The sequence below is a fragment of the Mastigoproctus giganteus genome, chromosome 11 (assembly GCF_048544385.1).
Source record: "Mastigoproctus giganteus isolate SK-2022 chromosome 11, ASM4854438v1, whole genome shotgun sequence".
Lineage (NCBI taxonomy): Eukaryota > Metazoa > Arthropoda > Arachnida > Uropygi > Thelyphonidae > Mastigoproctus > Mastigoproctus giganteus.
Genome location: NC_143585.1, coordinates 130,519,725 through 130,539,121, shown reverse-complemented (window position 1 = coordinate 130,539,121; position 19,397 = coordinate 130,519,725). Strand labels below are relative to the sequence as shown.

At 39.0% G+C, this 19,397-nt stretch overlaps 1 protein-coding gene across 1 annotated transcript in view; it reads left to right on the top strand.

Moving 5' to 3' along the window:
• Brr2 (U5 small nuclear ribonucleoprotein l(3)72Ab) overlaps window positions 1-19,397 on the top strand; it is a 570,943-nt gene that overhangs the window by 429,012 nt on the left and 122,534 nt on the right. Inside the window, exon 32 of the mRNA XM_090384330.1 lies at window positions 5,631-5,867. Within this exon, the coding sequence (XP_090240456.1) occupies window positions 5,631-5,867 (237 nt within the window). The remainder of the gene's footprint in view (window positions 1-5,630; window positions 5,868-19,397) is intronic.

The following is a 19,397-nucleotide window of genomic DNA, read 5'->3' as shown; positions in this document are numbered from 1 at the left end:
CCCACAAGGGTCAATACTTAGCACTACTTTTTTTTCACTTAGGCTAAACACTATAACCCACAACATTCCTAACATACATGTATGTTAGGAATGTCGAATTATACATGTATGCCAATGATCTCACTCTATCTTGCAGTTCAAAAAATATTCATACTATTGAAAGACAACTGCAACTCTCCATAAATAAGCTAGGAATATGGACACAGCAGATTGGATATCGTATGTCAGAACAAAAAAACAGTTGCAATTCACTTCTGCAAAAAACACAAGCTGAATCTGGAGCCGGAACTTCAGTTAAAGAACCACCTGATACCACTCACCAGTAATCTTTGTTTCCTAGGTTTAATGTTGGACACCAAACTTAACTTTGTTTCTCACATAACATATCTCCGAACTGTTTGTTTAAAGAAACTAAATATTCTTCGGTCCATTTCTGCCATGAAATGGAGTGCCGATAGATACTCTCTCCTACATCTGTATCGTGCTTTTATCAGGTCTCACTTAGATTGTGGGCGCCTCTGTAGCCAGGTGGGAAGGAGCAGCAGTGCGTAGCACACGCTTCTTGATTAGACCGGGGTTCGAGCCCGTCACCACCAAATATGGAGGATGCGGAAAGGTCAGGGAATGACCACCGCATATTCCGGAGCAATATGGCCTTAGTTGCTAATGCTCCTAAAAACCAAATAACAAACAACTTAGATTGTGGAGCTGTTGTCTATGACTCTGCTAGGAAAATTGCACTAACAAGACTGAACGCCATCCAACGCAGTGCCCTTTGTACTGCACTAGTAGCCTTTAGAACATCCCCTGTCCAGAGTCTGTATGTAGAGGAATATGAACCTCCACTTCACCTTAGAAGGAAAATGCTACTCCTTAATTATGCAGCCAAAATTCAAAGCCTTCCAGCCCATCCTGTTCGACCATTGCTTCTCAACCCTGATTGGATCACGTTCTACAACAACAAAGTTACTGAAAATAGACCCATTGGTATGCGATTAAAAGAATTGATACATGCCTGGGACATAAATTTTGACAATATGCTTCAAGAGAACAATGTACATGATCCACCCTGGTCTGTAATTCTCCCTCACTGTGATAGCTATTTTCAGCAATGGGGAAAGAAATCCCTGCCAGATGAAAGTATTAAACAGCTACATAAAGTCCATGCCCTCAACAATGCTCAACGCTGTATAATATGTACAGATGGTTCGAAAACAGACTCTTCTGTTGGTGCTGAAGCTGTCTTTTCCTCTTTTACACTTTCTGTATCACTACCAGTTGAGTGTAGCAGTTACACTGCAGAATTATAAACAATAAAATTAGCCCTAGAAAATATAAACACTTCCCACAATACTAGCAATATAATATACACAGATTCCATGAGTGCAGTTTTTGCATCAGACAATAAACTTTCGATATCACATCCCATCATAAAACAAATTTTTTCCTGCTTGAACTACCTACAAAGTAAGAATCATACAGTGTTATTTTGCTGGATTCCGGACATTTTGGTATCACAGGTAATTAGAAAGCAGATCAGGCAGCCAAACAACCATTCAGTACAATACCATCACATTACCACGTACCATATATAGATTATTTGAAGCACATTAAAAAAATTTATACAGTTCAGTGGTCTGAAATCTGGAGGTTACAAACGAACAACAAATTGCTTGAAATCAAAGAGGAACCTGCACTATGGAAATCTAGCTTCAGGCAAAACAGACAAGAAGAGGTTGTTCAAGCAGGATGTCCCACCTCAATGCACGCATTGTACTTTACCACTTACCGTCAAGCATATACTCTTAGATTGTAAGCACTATTCCTATTTCCGAAAAAATACATTCCTTTCACTGTCACGACTGAAAGAGCCTCTATCACTCGCCCATATTATTGGAAACAATGCGAATTTAAATGAACTATTTAACTTTCTTGAGCAGATATGAATATATGATTTTCTGATGAAGAACTGGACTAAAATTTTATATAAAAACATGTCATAGGAACAGGCACATTTTCGCCCTAGTTTCCCTTGTGCTCAAAAACACCAATACCAATCAAATTTTTTTTTTTTTTTTCCACTTCCATGTTCATAATAATGCTGAAAATTTAAAATAGAAAAAAAAATATAGGTAATATAATGCACTCACTAATTTGGGATAATTTTGTAAGGCATGGCATATGTTGCAAGGTGTATTTCAACTCTTCACCTGTAGCTATAGTGATGCGGGGGCCAGAAAATCTTTAACCCATCGCTAGTCGCAACTTTTTTTTGGAAAAAAACACAGTTGTGCAAAACCTAAGAGGTACCAAACTTTTCAAAACACAGAACCATTTTAAATCAATAATCATTATGATCAATACAAAAAAGCACATTTTTTACAAAAATTAAAAAGAAAAAAAGTGGAACTACTTTCTGTAGCTGAAGTCTCCACCACATCAGCCAACACCCTAATTTCAAATGATACACATTGTTTATGAGATGCTCAAAGTGAAAACATTGAAGCAAAAGGTAACCTTACAAATTTTGCGCAATTTTAATCACAAATAAACAATTTTTCACTTTCAAAACATCTCAGTTACAACTTAGACTGTATTTTTGAAGGTTACCTGTTAGCTCCTGTGTGAATTTTGCCAGATTAAATCTTTTGTTGAACCTTAGACTGGTTTCTTTTGGTAATGAAGAAAGTCTTCTTGCTTCTGACCTTTCATTAAAACATTACTAATAATGCAGCGTAGTGTTTTATATATTTTCTCATTTGGTATAAACAGAGAAAACAGAAAAGATGGATTTTTGGAGTGTGTCCATTTTGTCACTTGTTTGGTTATGTAATCTTGTTTAAATGAAAATCCAGCTTTTATTTTACTTCAGGCAGAATATTTTTTCCAATTTGAGAGAAACAGCAACAAGTTGAATGTGCAGTGTGTAGACACAAAGCAAAAGAATTTAATAGAAAAATTCATGTCTAAAGAAACTGCTGAAGTAATGGGGTGTATACTACTCAGAAATTTGTGTAATTTAAGTTAAATTCAGGCAGGAAACGTAAGGAATTAAAAATAAGATATTAACTTTAGTGATGGAGAAAGAGGTTGAGAGAGGTAGAAATTTTCACATGTGCTTTTGGTTATTATTATGTGTGGATGCTTATTGTTAATAAGCATCCACACCATACAAGTAAATCCTCCCTCAGAGGCGAGACTAGAGCAGAATTTTTAAAAAAATGCCATTGTAACAAGAGGAATAGATTTGTAATTCATTATTAGTAATAAATTTAATTAAAACACTATGCCACACAAGAAGAATCAACATGTGAGTGTTCAAGCAGAGAGGAGACAAGGGAGATCATAAACAGGAGCAGCAAAAGATTTTGGACCTGACCTCCCAGTATAATCTTTGTAATCGGTGACGGGGGGGGGGGGACAAATAACTAGAATCTTCCTATGCTTCTACTCAGCCTGCAAGAGAAACCTGGAGATTTAATCTACTGTCATTCCTTTATTAGTAGCTGTATATAAGAGTCAGAACTGGTATTTTTAAATTAGCTTGCAGAGAATATACAGATAACAATTTCCAGAATGCATTTGTATACTTATTTTTTTGTGTGTAATTTATTTATGATTCTTGGCATTTTTTAATTTCTGATTTCATTTTTGAAATCAGAAATTAAATATTGGGGGACCACATCAAAATAAAACAAGTTAATATCTAAAATCATTTATGGACAAAGACCCTCTGTAGCGAAAAAACATACAACTTGTATGTTTTTTGCTACAGAGCATGTTCAAAAACTTCCTCTGGAAAAGGATAATAATGGCAGATTAATTCAGTGATTGGGTATAAACAGAATAGCAGTCTACACCAAGTGGCCAGTTGTACACCCTGCCTTCCCCCATCATACAAAGAATTGACCATTCCATCAGAGGCAGTCATGTATCCGTAACAGGCTGTATAAAACAGATAGTCAGATATCAAGTGATAGCAGACATGCATGCTTGCAACTCATTGATGAGGTATTTGTGTAGTAGTATCTAGAATGTACCAAGAAGAGTCTGCCAACAGCAGCCCTCACCAGAAATGGATGGCTGATGTGAGGAGACAACAGAAGCTAATATCCTTTTATATGTGTGTCATCACCATAACAGAGAAAATATGAATGATGGTTGAAAGCAAGATGTTGGCTGTTTTCGTATTTCATCCCTTGAAGCTTTATTTTATGATACTAACTTGCAGACAGAAATGAGAACTTTACTATGATTTACTCTATTCAACCTAGCACATACTGTTGGATACAATAATTAACCTCTTTGTGGATATTTGTGTGTAACTGCCCAGTTACATCTAATCTAAGAAATTAGGTTTGCTAGATATCAGATTATATATTTCACTGGCTCAGTTACACAGAACAACCAAATGGATTTAGTAGTGTCCTTCAATACTCTAGTCAAAAATGCAAGAAACTTTGTTTTCAGGTAGGAAATGCAAAGTAGAGGATAAGCATGTGGCTTCTGGTGCCTTGTTGCCTAAATTTATATTGAACAAAAGCAGAACACTAATCCAGCTACTAAACCTTTTTTATCTTGGGAATAATCACAGTATTTGTTATTGGTAGCGCAGTTGTTCAATTTAAGCTGGCAGCAGTTTGCATTCCTTATAGTAACCTAATTGTGAAAGAATCTCCAGCACCATCAAACAAAAAAAAAAAAAGACCAATGGCCTTGTTTGGATCCAAACTTTAAACAGTTAGGTGCAGAAAATTAGGAATATCCTAAAAGTTGGACCATATAGTTTTGTTATACTTATTCAGTTGTTTTTAATACACACAGAATGGTGGTATTTTCTGTTCATGCTTTATATCATGCAAATCAAACACTCTTGGAATAAAGAGTTGGAGTATGATACACAGAACAAGCCATACCTGCAAAATATCTATGTAAATAACTTGATTTGCCCCTGTGGTGCCAACAGTCAATACCCATTGCTACAGCAACAATGGAGAAATTATAGTATATCACAAATACGGAGTAGCCAGGCAGCTTAATTTGTGGCATGTGTGTGTGTATGGTTTTCAAAAATGTAAATCTTACACACAGCCCTTGATATCCTGTCCCATTTTATCCCATCTCTGCTGCAGCAGTATAAGTGGGAAATGTGGCAACGCCAAAACCCCAGTAGAGGATAAGCCATGCAATTATGATATCTCTCCTGAAGTGTTTTATCAGTTAAATTTTATGCTAAGGATGTGGCTCATTTCATGAAATAATGGAACTGAACTATTCATTCCGGAAGTATACTGTTTCATTTGAATAACACCTAGTCTCCAACAGTTCTTATCTATTATTAATAAATTATTAATTTGGACCATTAATAATAGTTTAGTACTAAGTTTGATTGGAAAGATTTTCTGTACACATTGCAATGTAATGATTTCAACATTGAATTCTGTCATGGAGATGATGGCAAAAGCAGTTATATCATAATTTATATTTATAATTACTTTATTTATTTATAGATACTTTTTAAATTAAATTATTAAGAGTTATTGTTCAGATTCTTCAATTACATAACACAAACATCTCAAATTTATTGACTGTCACTTTATTTTACTTATTTATTATTTTTTTTAATTTAGGGCTTCAACATAACCCATAATGCTTCTCGCTTATTGGCAATGAGCAAGCCGGTTTATCAAGCTATTACAAGACACTCACCAAGGAAACCAGTGGTGATTTTTGTGCCTTCAAGAAAGCAGTCACGGTTAACAGCCATAGATATTTTGACATATTGTGCTGCAGAAGGGCAGCCTGCCCGCTTTCTTCATTGCAGCGATGATGATTTACAGCCATTTACAGATAAGATTGTGGATAAGGTCTGTCTCATTTCCTGTGAAAATTTTCTAATTTGGAGAGTCTAGTTAAATATTCTTGTAAACATGTATTCTAAAAACCGTTGTTGTTAAGTAAACCAAGACTTGCTATTCACAAATCTTTTAATGAATATTGCATAGTCTTCAAACTGGTATTTGAGACAAGAGTAAAAGAACTATGGCTTAAATAAAAAAATACAGATAGTTCTTTGTTTATGATATTTTCACTATAGCAAAATCAGAATTTTATAACAATTTTTGGCATGAGTTAGAAATTTCCACAAAAACATCATTATAAAAATTGATTGATGGGCGAGAATTCCTTTTATTTGTGAAATGAGACAGAATGTGTTTGGTTGATGTTCCACTATGTAATTTAATAGAATAGTGTGCACTGATTCTGTCAGTTTGCATTCTATAATAGTAACCACATATAAATTCATTCTGATTGATTGAAACCCTACAAATGTGTGTAGAAGATAACCATCAAAAATGGTAACAGTTACACTGATGGAAAAAAAATTACAGAACACATCTCTTTAGCAGCGATTTAAAGTACAAAAACAAATGTATACAAGGGAACATAACGAAAGGCGTAGGTTGAGCACTTACCATGAACTTCTGTGAAGTCGACAGTGATTCATCAGTGGTACTATAAAGTGCAGTCAGAATTGCTAAAGGTAAAGACAGGTTTATGAGCAATATAATAACACTGTTAAGAGACCCTCTTAACAGTTTCACTATATTGTTTGTAAACTTGTTCATAAACATTGAAGATAAAAAGCCTGAACAATTGCAATTTAATTCCAGAATTGGATAACTTCATATTTCTTCATGTTCATTAAATTGTGAAGAAAAACATGAACACAGCCATGCTCACCTTGATAATGCACCTTGACATCCAGTTAGCTTGGAGAATCTAATTGACAGAGTTTGATTTTGTCACTGCAGTGTTTCACAGTTAAAGCTAATGAATCTTTTCTGATTTCCACGGTTCAGAGTGCAAGAAGATAGCCAAACACTGACACACAGTGGTGTAGCTAGAGTAGAATGCCTATGACTGAATCTCTCATCCTTGGGGGGGGGGGGGGTGGAGATCATTTTGGGCTTGTGATATTTTTCCATCCTCTGTTTATTCCAGTTACATACATTAGCTGTAATTGAATTAACAGAGGAGACTGCTTTCACAGGGATGGGATATACTTGAATAGAACAGGTGTAAGAATATTTGCTGGTGCTGTTGAGGCAGTGATAGGTAGGTCGGAAAACTGCTAGCTTGGGGGGGGGAGGATACACAGACTAATTGCTTAACTAGAGCTGTAGGCAGAGGTAAAAGTGATACTTGAACTGCTACTATTGGCACATACAGCAGCCTGGAAAGCATAGTGTCTGGGACTTAAGGCCCTGCTATGGGTCATCATAGAACAAATAAATACTTGGGCTGTGTTAGAATAACTAAGCGTAAAAATATATGCGTGTATAATTGCATATACACTAATACTAAAAGCATTGTAAATAAATTTGATCAATTTAAGGACTGATTAAGTCATTGAATGCATAAGAATAGCAGAAACATGGTGTCACTCAGACATAAGTGATGCTGAATTTGACTATGGGGATTACGATATATACAGGAAGGGTGGACAGGACACGAGAGATGAACATGTTATGCTCTTAGTTAAAAAGCATATTAAATGTAAGGCAGTGCATCCAGTTAACGTGGGTGACAAGTGCAATATTGAGTCAGTTTAGAGTGATATAAGCACTGAGAAAACAAAATTGTGAGCAGGAATGTGTTATAGGACTAATGACTGTGAAGAGTATACCAAACAGCTATACAGAGAAATAGAGTAGGTCAGCAAAACTGAATGTCTCATAATGGGGGATTTTAACTTTCCTGGCATTGACTGGAATTTGTGGGTTGGTCACTCATACACTAGCAAGACTTTTGTGGATTTCTTGAATGATTGTTTTCTATAACAGCATGTTAGTGAGGCAACAAGAGGAAGCAATACTCTTAATCTGGTTATCAGCAGTGATTCTTCATGCATCAAGAATTCTGCAGGTCAAAGATCAACTGAGTAGTAGTGATCTCAGTATAATAAAGTGGAATTTAATTAAAAACGTAACTACTCTTGGAGGTAAAGGCTTTGCTTTTATAAGAGTGATCTCAGACAATTTTTAAATTCTGTGCAGTGGAACCAACTGATGATGCTACCAACAGCAGATTCTAAATGGGAAGTATTCAGGGAAGTAATCAAAGAAACTACTAGGTTCTTCATACCAAAAAAGAAATACTGTTCAAGGCTTGGACCTAAATGAATGACAGATGGACTATTGAGACGTGGCACAGAAGAAAAGTGCATGGGATGCATATAAATTATCAGGTGATTCAGAAACCTATAGTAGATATAAATTAGCCTGTAATCAAGTCACAAAGGAGTTAGGCAAGAAAGCAGACTATGAGAAGTCTCTGGCAAAGAATGCAAAGAAAAGCAGCAAAGACTTCTATGCTTATATTAACAGTAGAAGGAAGGGATTGGATCACATGGGGCCACTTGATGACTATGAGTTAACTGTTAATGACCCTGCATAGGTTGCAGACAAATTGAATAAGTATTTTGCATCTACATTCATATGTGAGCAATTCTTTAGGGAAGGAAATGCCAGAACTTTATCAATTTTTGAGGAGGAACTAAATGACTTGGTGATAACTGAAAGGAAAGTGAAAGGGAAATTGTTGAAGAGATGGAAATAAAAATAGGCACCTCTCGTGGATGAAATCTATCCAATTATAGTAAGGGAAGCAGCAAAGGAGGTAAGCAAACCCTTAGCCATAATTAAGAGAGCATCCTTCGATTTAGGCAAGGTCCCTATGAACTGGAGATGTGCAAATGCATCCCCAATTCATAAATGGGGATGAAACGGTGACATGAGTAATTACAGACCTGTTAGCTTAACGTCTGTTCCAGGGAAAATAATGGAATCACAGGTTAAAGAATTAATGCAGGACCATCTGGACAAGCATACAATTATACTGTAATCACAGCGTGAATTTGTTAAGGGATGGCCTTGTCTAACCAGTCTGATAGGTTACTATGAGCACCTGTACAAAAGTAATGCCTCCTAATTTTTTTGCCCCTCGATGTGGGCACCTGTATGTGGTGAGGTGATCTTCCAGTGATGCTGCTGGCCTTCCAGATTAGCATCACTGAGATCTAACGCACATACCTTGGTTCCAGGGTTACATTGTTGGAATCCGGTGTGTGCAGCTGTGCGCCGCAACCCGTGGAAACTCGGAAAGGGGGATCCTGGTGGATGAGGGGGCCCAGCCCTAATATGCCACTGTGGCCCCTGCTGCGACAAAACAGGTGGTCCCGGACTGGCCCGACTGGGATCAATCGGCGGGTGGTTTTTTTACTGCTAGGGGTCAACTGCGTTCCAATAAGTCTCCCTCCCTTTGTTCCTGGGATGGGATCAAGACTTATTGGTAACGTGGGTATGGTGCTCCTAAGTGAACTTGGTATCTCATTCGCATACGCTAGTTCACGAGTATGCGTCCTCTTGTTGGGCTCTGTGGTGGGTGAGGTACTTAGGACATCGGAAACTTTCTCTTTACTCCTATGAGTAATTTAAATCTTTCAAACCCCTCTGGGTCCTCTACGAGGTCCCTACCTGAAATTGATGAAGAGACATCATTGTAGTAACATCAAATCCCATTTCAGTAACATCAAAAAAGAAACACCGAACAGAAGCTGCACCACCTCCTTTCGCCCTTCTTCTGAAGTCAGTAAAACGACTTAGATCAGGTGACCTTTTGTAGAAACTTCCTCAGTGCGACATTCAGAATTGCTTCTCCAAACAACATCTCTTGGGGGCATTCCAATTAAGATATCACCACACAGGACGTTGAATACGTCGCATGGTGTAATTGCCGAGTGGGATCTCCTTGAAACATCTGAAGAGGAGATATGCACTGAACTGAGAGATCAAGGAGTAGCAGTCATTAAGAGGATATTTATGTGTAAGGAGGGAAAACTAGTCCAACTAGTGTTCTTATCCTTACATTAAACACGCCTAAACCACCTACTTCCATCAAGGCTGGTTATCTGAACTGTCCTGTAAGGGTGTACATTCCGAACCCGTTGCGATGTTTCATATGCCAAAAATGTGGCCACTCTCAGATGTCGTGTCGTGGATCACCTGTTTGTGCCTGCTGTGGAGCAAAAGAACATGGCACAAAGGAATGTTCTGCCTCGAAACCAGCATGCTTGAATTGTGTCAGTGAACACCCTGCATATTCAAGTGCATGCCAACTAGCCGAGTGGTAAAGTACCTGCCCGGCAACCCAAAGGTCGCGGGTTCGATTCCCGCCTCGGGCTTGGATCAAAGTACTGCAAAAACCTTGGGAGGTGCAATATGGCCACAGAAGCCGATGCGCCAACAACTACCAAATCAAAAAATCAATCAAGTGCATGCCAAAGATGGAAAGACGAAAAACAAATTCAAAAAATCAAGACGGAACATAACATCAGTAAACAGGGGAAAATCTTATGGACAAGCAGTTTTGAGGAAGGTTTCAATTTCAACGCAAACTGATATTTCAGTCTCGTCACATGATTCTTTTACACCCCAAGCCTGATACTTGTTGACACAAGCACAGCAAGATAAAGCAGTCGCTACTCCCATTTCAGTACCAACCAAGGAAGTAGCACCTAAAGAAAAATCACCTCCAACTAAAACCCTGCCTGTTATTAGTGAGGTACAGGAGGAAATGGAGGTAAATGAAGAAGCAGAAAGTGTGGAAGAATCTATTCTGGATCTTCATCCAGAGGAAGAAATGGATATTGGGCACTCTCAATTTCTCAAAGATAGAGTAAAACCCAAAGCGGGCCAATCAAAACCCTCATCACTTCGGAAGCCAGCCAACAGTTCCACTAATTCCAAGTAATAATGGCTAAATTATTGCAATGGGATTGTCGTGGATTCCGATGAAATATGGAGGATGTCAAAATGCTAATGTGCAAACACGAACCTGTTTGCTTTTGTTTGCAAGAAATGTACCTAAAGGCAAATGATGACTCCATCTTGCGAAATTTTACTGCTGTTCATAAAGACAGAAATGGGGATGGCCCGGCCCATGGAGGAGTCACAATCCTTGTGGGCAACCATACCCCATTCTCACAAGTTGAGTTGGACACTAACTTAGAAGCAGTAGGGTCTTTTCTTACAATATGTTCTATATATTTGCCTCCTGAGACACACATTTCCCAGGTAGATCTCGACGATCTTATTATTCAATTTCCCTCTCCTTTTTTACTTCTTGGAGACTTTAATGGACATAGTACCCTGTGGGATACTGCAGAACGAGGTCATGTTGTTGAACGTGTGCTTGACAATAACGGCCTTTCATTACTAAATATGGGAATAAACACCTATTTCCATATGCCTACCTGTACTTTATCTGCCATTGATCTTTCCATCTGCTCGCTTTCTCTGCTACCTGTGCTTTCCTGGGAAGTGGGATAGAATCCTTATGGAAGCGATCACTTCCCTGTAATATCTACCATAGTGGATGGACAACTTTGTCATCCATTTAGAACTCCATGTTGGAAGTATGATCAAGCAGACTGGAGTCAGTTTTCATGGCTTACTGAATTTGATCCTGTACAAATTCAACAGGAGTCAATTGATGAAGCAGTGAAGTATATCACAGAGTGTATTATCCATGCAGCGGCAATTGCAATTCCAAAAACATCCTCCCGATTTTCACATTTTCCAAAGCCATGGTGGAACCAAGATTGTAAAGAAGCAAGAAAGTTACAAATCGGGCATGGGGAAAATTCCGACGTTACCCCACCACCACAAATCTTATAGCCTTTAAACATGCCCATGCCAAAGCACGATTTATATGCCGACAGAGCCAAAAGGAATGCTGGATCAAGTTTACATCCTCAATTAACCAGATGACTAATGCCAAAGTTGTGTGGGATAAAATTCGGAAGATGAAGGGTAAATACACATCAGTTCCCTCATTTATGTTACAACTTAATGGTTGTACATTAGCAGACCCAACTGCTATTGCCAGCACCTAGGACAAGTATTCTCCACTATACCTGCTAAAACTTCATACTCTGCTGAGTTCCTTTTAAAGAAGAAAGTGGAGAAGCAAAAACTCAACTTCCCTTCAAGCAAAGCTGAGTCTTATAACCTGCCTTTTAGTCAAGTGGAATTAACCATTGCACTTGCTACCTTGAAAGTGAGAGCCACAGGACCAGATGAAATTCAGTATGAGATGATAAAACATCTTCCATCTCACTCTCTAGAGCTGTTGCTACATCTCTACAACCAAATTTATTTAGAGGATTAATTTCCCGTTTCTTGGTGCAGGGCAACCGTTCTCACTTTCCCAAAGCCAGGAAAAGACCCCAAAATTCCTAGCACCTATCGTCCAATTGCTCTGACCAGTTGCTTATGTAAGGTGTTGGAAAAAATGGTGATTGCCCACCTTATATATTACCTTGAGGCAAACGACCATTTGAACAAGATTCAGTGTGGCTTCCTAAGGAATCGGTCCACTTTGGACCATTTAATCCAACTGGAAACAGTGATTTGCGATGCGTTTATAAAACGTGAGCACTCGGTATCAGTTTTCTTTGACATGGAAAAGGACACAACATGGAGGTATGGTGTTTTAAAATACCTCTATTCTTTTGGTCTGAGAGGCCACCTTCCTATTTTTATCCAGTGTATCTCACATTTTTTTGTCAAGAGGAAGGAGTTCCCCAAGGCTCTGTCTCAGTGTTACGCTGTTTGCAGTCAAAGTTGACTCCATTATAAAACAGCTTCCTCCTTCAGTAAATAGTGCCTTGTACGTTGATGATTTTAGTATTTTTTGTCACTCCTGTAACATGAGAGTTATTGAACGACAATTGCAACAAGCAGTCAATCACCTGAGTTCCTGGGCTTTATCCAATGGGTTTAGGTTTTCTGCCCAAAAGACTGTTTGTGTGCACTTCTGCCACAAACGGAATCTACATCCTGACCCGGAACTCAGATTTTGACAAAATACAATTCCTGCGGTAGCAGGAACAAAATTTTTGGTACTTATCTTTGATCAAAAGCTGACATTCCTACACCATATCTGTCAGCTTAGATCAAAATGCATGAGGGGTTTGAACATGCTCAGTGCTATCTCCTCCAACTTTTGGGGAGCAGATAGAAGTACATTATTGCGTCTATCTGCTCCCCAAAAATTGTTGATTGGGTCAAGCTCTGGTGGCCTGACCGAATCAACAATAAAGTCATTTGGATTGCCCCTGGGGCATTCCGTACTTCGCCTGTTCAAAGTTTATACATTGAAGCCAACGAACCACCATTGATGCTTCGAGGTCAGCAGTTGTCGTTACAATATACAGTATGCCATAAAAATAAAATCCGTGCCTGATCTGTTTATATGCCACGTTGGGAAAAATCTATATAATGCGCGTAAAACTGCCAGTCAGCCTTTTGGTATCAGGATTCAAGAGCTGGTTCATGATATTAACTTCACATTGGATAATATATCCACGTCAGTCAAGCAAGTTCTTCCCCCTTGGAATATACGATCTCCATTTTGTGACTTCACTCTTAGGAATTGGCTGAAAGCTAACACATTGCCATGTATATGTCGGCAACTCTTTGCAGCACACCTTGCCAAATACTCTGAATTCTTGCCAGTTTATACAGATGGCTCAAAGTCTGAAGAGTTTGTGGGATTTGCATGTGTCTTTCCAAGCAAAACAATTTGCAGTCGCATTCCAAGTGAATGTAGCATATACACTGCAGAGCTACACCCAATAGAACTGGCTTTGGATCACATAAAAACCCACCAGTACCAAAGGTGCATGTTATATTGACTCCCCATGCATATTACAGGCCTTATCCAGCATGAGAAGCACTCACCCAGTATTATGTCAGGTGCAGCAAATATTACACTCCCTTTCAGAGTTAAACTTTGATATTTGCTTTTGCTGGATCCCTAGCCATGTTGGTATCAGAGGCAATGACTTGGCTGATGCAACAGCAAAATCAGCAATGCCACAAAGTCGCATCTGCTTATCAGTCCCCTGTACAGACTGCAAGCAACTAATCTACAAAAAATTATGCACGCGTTGGCAAGAATCTTGGAATGGGTGCCTTACCAACAAGCTAAATGAAATTAAGCCTGTAATAATGTATTGGCTTTCTAGTCAGCGCAGGGTTCAACAGGAGGAAGTAATTCTTGCTCGACTACGCATAGGACTTACTCACCTGACGCATTCGTATTTGCTGAGGATTGATGATTGTCCTGTGTGTGTGTAGACATTGTACAGCAAATTTAACTATCCATCATATTTTAGTCGAATGTACATATTTTAGTAATGAACACCTGTTATGTTTTAACCATTTGTCTTAGCCTTATACACTCAGGCAGATTTTATCCAACGATGACAATGTGTCAGGTGTATTCAGGTTTTTACAACTGATTAATAGCCTGTCACCACCAAATACGGAGGATGCGGAAAGGTCAGGGAATGACCACCGCATATCCCCGGAGCAATATGGCCTTAGTTGCTAATGCTCCTAAAAACCAAATAACAACAACTGATTAATCTATATAGTTTTATTTAGATTGCTCTAATGTTTAATATATTATAAATGTTTTATGCCATATTTTTGTTTATAATATATTAACTAGATATGTTATTTTATATTTTTGCATATTTCTTATATATATATTTTTTATTACCTTAGACTTGGCGCACAATAGCCTTCAATGCTGATGCGCCATTAAACTCCTAATAATCAACCAACCAATGTAATTTTTTGCTTTCAAATGTAGCACCATAGATCATTTTGCATGTCACTGAGTGGTCATTAGAGGTCTCTAGTTTCACCATATTGGTGGTACTGTGATTGGTCTCATGAGTGCGGTACATGAATAGTTAAAAATAATGGATGTTACAGATATATGTATCAAGCAAAGAGTGGTGGTTGGATTTCTTACCAAAGAAGAAGTGATGCCAACAAAATCGGTATGCATCTGAGAAATGTTTATGGTGACAATACTGTAGATGCAAGTACAGTTAGACTTTGGTTACTTATCTTTTCAACACTCTGAGAGTGGTGAAAGTGACATTGTGGACAAGCCCCAAAGACAGTTGGCTAGTAATGTCAGTGACAACAAGAGCCAGATGATCAAAGAGGGCCATCTCATCACTACACATGAATTGTGCAATGCAGTAGGTATAGGGAAACCTGCTGTGATAACCATCTAAAGGAACTGGGCTACAACAGGGTTTGTACCTGGTGGGTCCCAAAAATGTTGACACATAGCACAAAGATGCCCGAAAAGTCATCTGTAAGGAACTTCTCCAGCGCTGCGAGAGTGAAAGTGCTTTTCTTTCAGGCATAGTCACAGGTTACAAAACCCGTGTCCACGTTATGACCCTGAAATGAAGAGACAGTCGATGGAGTGACGCCATCAAATTTCACCGCACAAGAAGTTTAAATGACAGTCTTCTGTCGGTAAAGTCATGGAGACAGTGTTTTGGGATGGGGTCTTGCTTGTGCACTTCTTGGAGCATGGCACCACAATCAACTCAGATCGATATGTGGAAATGTTGAAAAGGTTGAAAGCCCGCATCTAGAGTTTGTCCAAAAAAAAAAACTTGAATGAAGTTTTTCTTCTCCATGACAATGCAAGAACCCACAACAGTCTCTGCATGATGGAGACCATTGCAAAACTGGGGTGCACTGTTCTTCCTCACCTCTCTCATAGCTCAAATCGTGCACCATCCGACTATCACCTCTTCGACCTGCTGATGCACTTTGTGGAACTCATTTTGTGGACGACGACCAGCTCAAGCCCAGTGTTCGCAAAGCCCTCCAGAGCAAGAGTAAAGACTTATGGGATTGGCATACATCGTCTGACTCAGAGATAGCTGAAGTGCTTAGAAAACAGTGGTGACTTTGTGGAAAAATAACAGTGTGTTTATTAATGATTGAGGATTAATAGATGTAAAAGGCGCAGTTATAGCATTAGCATTAGTAGAGGCATATGATGCAAGAAAGCAAGCTTATTCAGCATCAGCCAAAAAAAAAAAAAAAAAAAAACCCACTCCCATTTCACCCCTCCGTTCGTTCGAAATACCTGTCCAGTTGAGCTTTAAATTTGTTTAGGCTATCAACTTCAACAACAAGTGATGGAAGTCGGTTCCACCAACCAACCACCCGCTGGCCAAAGGCAAATTTCCGCACATCTATCCGACATCCGTCCTTCCTCAATTTGAATTTATGCCCTCTGAGGTGATTATTCTGAGAAAGATGAAGAATCCCATTGGCATTGAGCATGCTCAAACCATTCAAAGCCTTATACACCTCTATCAGATCACCTCGCCGGTGCCTAGTCTCCAGACTCTGTAATTTGCAAAACTTAAGCCTTTCTTCGTAAGAGCAACCCTTTGTTCCATTTACTAATCTTGTTGCCCTTCTCTGTACCTGTTCCAGCAGCTCTACATCCTTCTTGAAATGAGGCCTCCAGACCTGTATACAGTACTCAAGATGTGGCCTAACCATTGCCTTATACAAGGGAATAATCACCTCCTTATCCCTGCTAGAAAAATTCCTGTATATCATTGACAAGACACCATGAGCTACTCTTGCAGCTCGTCTGCACTGCTCAGAGAACTTCATATCTGCCTGCACAATTACCCCCAGGTCCTTTTCATTCTCCACCACTGTCAGTGTAGTACCGCAGAGTTGATACATTGCTCTGGGGTTACTGTTACCCATATGTAGTACTTTACATTTGTCAATGTTAAACTTCATTTGCCACCTCTCAGCCCATCTGTTCAACCTTTCCAGATCCTGTTGCAGCAGCATAGCGTCAGTAGTGTCCTTAACGACCCTGCCAACCTTTGTATCATCTGCAAACTTAGACATTAAACTTGATATCCCATCATCAATATCATTCATAAACACCGAAAACAACAATGGACCCAACACTGAACCTTGAGGAACTCCACTAATAACATTAGTCCACGTTGAGCAGTGTCCATTGATTACCACTCTCTGTCTTCTGCCACTCAACCATCCCCTTATCCATAGCAGCAATTTGCCTCCAATGCCACCCTGCTCCAATTTGTGCAGCAGTCTTCCATGTGCAACAGTATCAAAAGCCTTTCTAAGATCCAAATATATAATATCAAAGTTATTCCCTGCATCCAGTTCTTTTGTGACTACATCATAGTATCCAATCAAATTGGTCAGGCAAGACCTGCCCTTAACAAAACCATGCTGTGTCTGAGCTATAACTGAATTCTTGTCTAGATGATCCTGCAGTGCTTCTTTAACCAGTGCCTCCATTAATTTACCTGGAACAGAAGTTAAACTAACAGGTCTATAATTACTTGTGTCAGCCTTTGATCCTCCTTTGTGAATTGGGGTTACATTTGCACATCTCCAGTCTATGGGTACCTCCCCTGAGTCCAAAGAAGCTCTCATAATTATGGCTAGGGGTTTGCATACTTCCTTTGCTGCCTCCTTTAATATAACTGGATAGATCCCATCCACCCCAGGTGCCTTTTTTATGTTTATCCTCAACAATCTCTCCTCCACTTTCCTCTCAGTTATTACAAAATCATCCAGCTCACTGCCAATGTTTACTTTACCTACATCATTCTCCTTCCTGAATAACTCCTCATGCGTGAATGTAGATGCAAAATACTCGTTTAGATTGTTAGCCACCTGAGCAGGATCCTCAACTGTTGAACCATCAATATCCAGTGGACCAATCTGATTCATCCATTTCCTTCTCGAGTTCAAGTATGTAAAGAACTCCTTTCTGTTTTTCTTTGCATCCTTTGCCAAGGATTTTTCGTAGTCTGCCTTTGCCTGCCTAATCTCCTTTGTGACTTGGTTACAGACCAACTTATATCTATCATAGGCTTCCATGTCACCCATTAATTTGTATGTATCCCATGCATTTTTCTTCTCTGCCACATGTCTCATTAGTCCATCTGACAACCATTTAGGCCTAAACCTTGAACAATATTTCTTAGTTGGTATGTAAAGCCTGGTAGCCACCAAGATTAGTTCCTTGAATGCTTCCCATTTTGAGTTTGCTGTTGGTAACATCATCAGTTGGTCCCACTGTATAGAATTTAAATACTGTCTCAGACCATCATAGTCACCTTTACGAAAACAAAACAAAACCCTTCCCTTTACCTCTGATGGTAGTTACCTCCTTGAGTAAATCCCACTTCAGCACACTGTGATCACTGCCACCTAGTGGTTCTTTTATCTGCAGGTTCTTAATGCATGAAGAATCACTACTGATAATCAGATCAAGAGTATTGCTCCCTCTTGTTGCCTCACGAACATGCTGATGTAGAAAACAATCATCCAATAAATCCACAAAAGCCTTGCTAGTGTGCGAGTGACCAACCCACAAATTCCAGTCAATATCTGGGAAATTAAAATCCCCCATTATAAGACTCTCTGATTTACTGGCCCACTCTATTTCCCTGTACAATATATTATTATACTCATCAGAGTCATTAGGCCTATAGCACACTCCTACTCTCAATTTTGATTTCCCTATGCTTATGTCACACCAAACTGACTCGACACTGCCCTGTCCATCGATGTCAACTGGCTTCACTTCCTTTGACTTTATGTGTTTCTTAATTAATAGCATAACCCCTCCTCCCCTCCTGTCCTGTCTATCCTTTCTATATACATTGTATTCCCCAAATTCCAGTTCCGCATTACTTATATCTGTGTGACACCACGTCTCTGATATCCCAACAATATCTGCCTTTGATGTTTTGAGCAATACCTCAAATTCATCAAATTTATTTACCAAACTCCTAGCATTGGTGTACACGCAGGTACACCAATAATAGGAATTAAATTTTCTGAGGAAAAAAAATAGGAGGCATTAACTTTGTACTGCTTCTCGTATATATGCAGTGACCAAGGAACTGGATGTGGCATAAACAATTTTGACATCATATACTTGGATTTCGGGAAGGCTTTTGATACTGTTGCACATAAGACTGCTGTACACACTGCGGCAGTGTAGCATTAAAGGCAAGTTACTGCTGTGAATAAAGGAATGGTGAAGTGGAAGAAAACAAGAGTGGTTATCAATGGCACTGCTCTTTGTGGACTAATGTTATTAGTGGAATTTCCCAGGGTTCAATGCTGGCTTCATTGTTGTTTTCAATATTTATCAATGATATTGATGGAAATTGAGCTTAATGTCAGTTTGCAGATAATGCAAAGGTTTGCAGAGTGGTTAATGACGGTCATCAGGGAAAGCTACTGCAACGATATCTAGGAAAATTGGGTCAACGGGCTGAGAAATGGCAGTTGAAGTTTAACATTGACAAATGCAAGGTACTGCATAGTTAGCCCAGTTAATCTGCAACTCTAGATAATCAGGAGTCTACTGTAAATGCCTATAATTAGGATAAAATATTTTTGCAAGTGCTGATGTTACTTGAA